This window comes from Carlito syrichta, unplaced genomic scaffold (genome assembly GCF_000164805.1).
Source record: "Carlito syrichta isolate Samal-C Ts95f unplaced genomic scaffold, Tarsius_syrichta-2.0.1 Scaffold304556, whole genome shotgun sequence".
NCBI classification, from domain to species: domain Eukaryota; kingdom Metazoa; phylum Chordata; class Mammalia; order Primates; family Tarsiidae; genus Carlito; species Carlito syrichta.
The window spans coordinates 192,075-194,282 of NW_007248652.1; the positions used below are offsets into that span (position 1 = coordinate 192,075).

The 2,208-nt window shown below is 49.2% G+C and overlaps 1 protein-coding gene across 4 annotated transcripts in view; it reads right to left on the reverse strand.

Moving 5' to 3' along the window:
• RABEPK (Rab9 effector protein with kelch motifs) overlaps positions 1-2,208 on the reverse strand; it is a 28,553-nt gene that overhangs the window by 19,041 nt on the left and 7,304 nt on the right. For all 4 annotated transcript variants that reach the window (XM_008060203.2, XM_008060205.1, XM_008060204.1 and 1 more), the window contains one exon: positions 1,806-1,963. In XM_008060203.2, the coding sequence (XP_008058394.1) occupies positions 1,806-1,963 (158 nt within the window). The remainder of the gene's footprint in view (positions 1-1,805; positions 1,964-2,208) is intronic.

Below are 2,208 nucleotides of genomic sequence, written 5' to 3' on the forward strand. Positions count from 1 at the left end.
CGACCTGCTGGGCTCCAGTGATCCTTCTGCCTCAGCCTTCCGAGTAGCCGGAACTACAGGTGCGTGCTACCACGTCCGGCTGATTTTTTGATTTATTGTAGAGATGAGGTCTCGCCTGCCCAGGCGGGTCTCGAACTCGTGGGTTCACTAATTTTTAATTTATTGTAGAGATGAGGTCTTGCCAAGTTGCCCAGGCTGGTCTCAAACCTGTGGGATCAGGCAATCCACTAGCCTCGGTCTCCCAAAGTGCTGGGATTATAGGCTGAGCCACCAAGCCTGGTCTGGGCTGGTCTTGAACTCTTGGCCTCAACTGATCCTCCCGCCTTGGCCTCCCAAAGTGCTGGGAATACAGGCATGAGCCACTGTGCCTGCCCTAGATTTGTATTTTATTTTTCACTTTTCCAGTAAGTTTTTATTAGTAGTTAATTCATGATTCAGGGTCCCAGAGTGTAGATCACCAAGTATCCAGGTCCCCCTTGGGCACCCCTGGAAGAAGACTGAAGGACAGAGCAGAGGTAGGGTGCAGCTAGTTCAGATCTTCCCAGGAAACATGCCTTCAGCCTGGCGGTCATCCCAGGTTGAGACCCAGGATATAGGGCAGAGAGACTTGTACACATGCCAGTACCATTCACACACAGAGACATCACCCCCTTAGCAGTCAGTAATTGGCTTCTCACTGTAAAGATTTGTATTTTTTTTTTTTTAGTCACACTCTGTCACCCAGGCTGGAGAGCAGTGGCACGCTCAGGGCCACCGCAACCTTGACCTCCTGGGCTCGGGTGATCCTTCTGCCTCAGCCTTCCAAGTAGCTGAAACTACAGGAATGCGCCACCAAGCTTGGCTCATTTTTCTTGATTTATTGTAGAGATAAGGACTCGCCGAGTTGTCCAGGATGGTCTCGAACCCATGGGCTCAGGAAATCCTCTTACCTTGGCCTCCCAAAATGCTGGGATTATAGGCGTGAGTCACCACGCCTGGCCGAAGATTTGTATTTTAAACAATATTCTCTGACTAGGTATGGAAAATGCATGGTACAGTGGGTAACTTTGGAAGTAAGGAGACCAGCAAGAAAACAATTGTAGCAGTCTCATTGAGAGGTTACTGTGGCTTGGACTACAGTAGTAGTAGTAGAAACTGACAGACATTGATGAAGATAAGAGCCATTTAGAACTTGGTAATTGGATATGCAAATAGGAGAGATGGGAGTCATAAATGTTTCCTAAAGAAATATTTGATAAATAATGGCAGATGGCCAGGGTACCATGCAGGTTCTGTCCTCTAAAACAAAGAGGTATTGGTCAAATGAATGTGTGCCAGGGGTCTGTGGAGACCTTAGGGACCTGTCAGTGCTGTTTATTTTTTTATTTTTATTTATTTATTTATTTTTTGAGTCAGAGTCTCACTCGGTCGCCCAGACTGGAGTGCAGCGGCTGCTCCCGGTCACCGCAGCCTCGACCTGCTGGGCTCCGGCGATCCTTCCGCCTCAGCCTTCCAAGTAGCCGGAATTACAGGAATGCGCTACCACACCCGGCTGATTTTTTGATTTATTGTAGAGATGAGGTCTCGCTGCCCAGGCGGGTCTCGAACCCACGGGCTCAGGCAATTCACTCACCTCAGCCTCCCAAAGGCGCGGGATTACAGGCTGAGCCACCGAGCCCGGCTGTTGTTTATTTTTTTAAATAGGAAAACCCTGCTATCTAGTCTGAACTGGTGTTCTTGAGAATACTTTGTTCGTGGCTGGCAGCACAAAGCCCTGCTCTCTGGTCACAGGACATGCTGGCATGCTCTACAGCCACTGGTCTTACCCAGATCCATGGTGTGCACATCTGAGAAGCTTCTGTTTGGATTTGCTCCCCCAGCAATGAAGACCTTCCCTCTCTTGGCATCACCAACTGGGGGTAAATATGCGCAGCTGTGACCAACTCGAGCACAGGGTCTGTCTCCAGGGAGAGTCAAGGTGTACCTGCCAAAAGGAAGGTGTGTTCAGGAGGCCTGAGGAGAGAACCAAAGCAGCAGGGCAGTCTTTCCATTGCTCATTAAACATTCACCCAAACGAAGGGTCTTACTTATCCATAGACACTTTCAATTGTATTTAGCCAAGCAGCCCTTAGTACCTTGCCTTTGCACAGTCTTTGGCTTTCTTTTGTGTTGTTGTTGTTGGAGTCTCACTCTGTCACCCAGACTGGAGTGAAGTGGCTACTCCCGGCC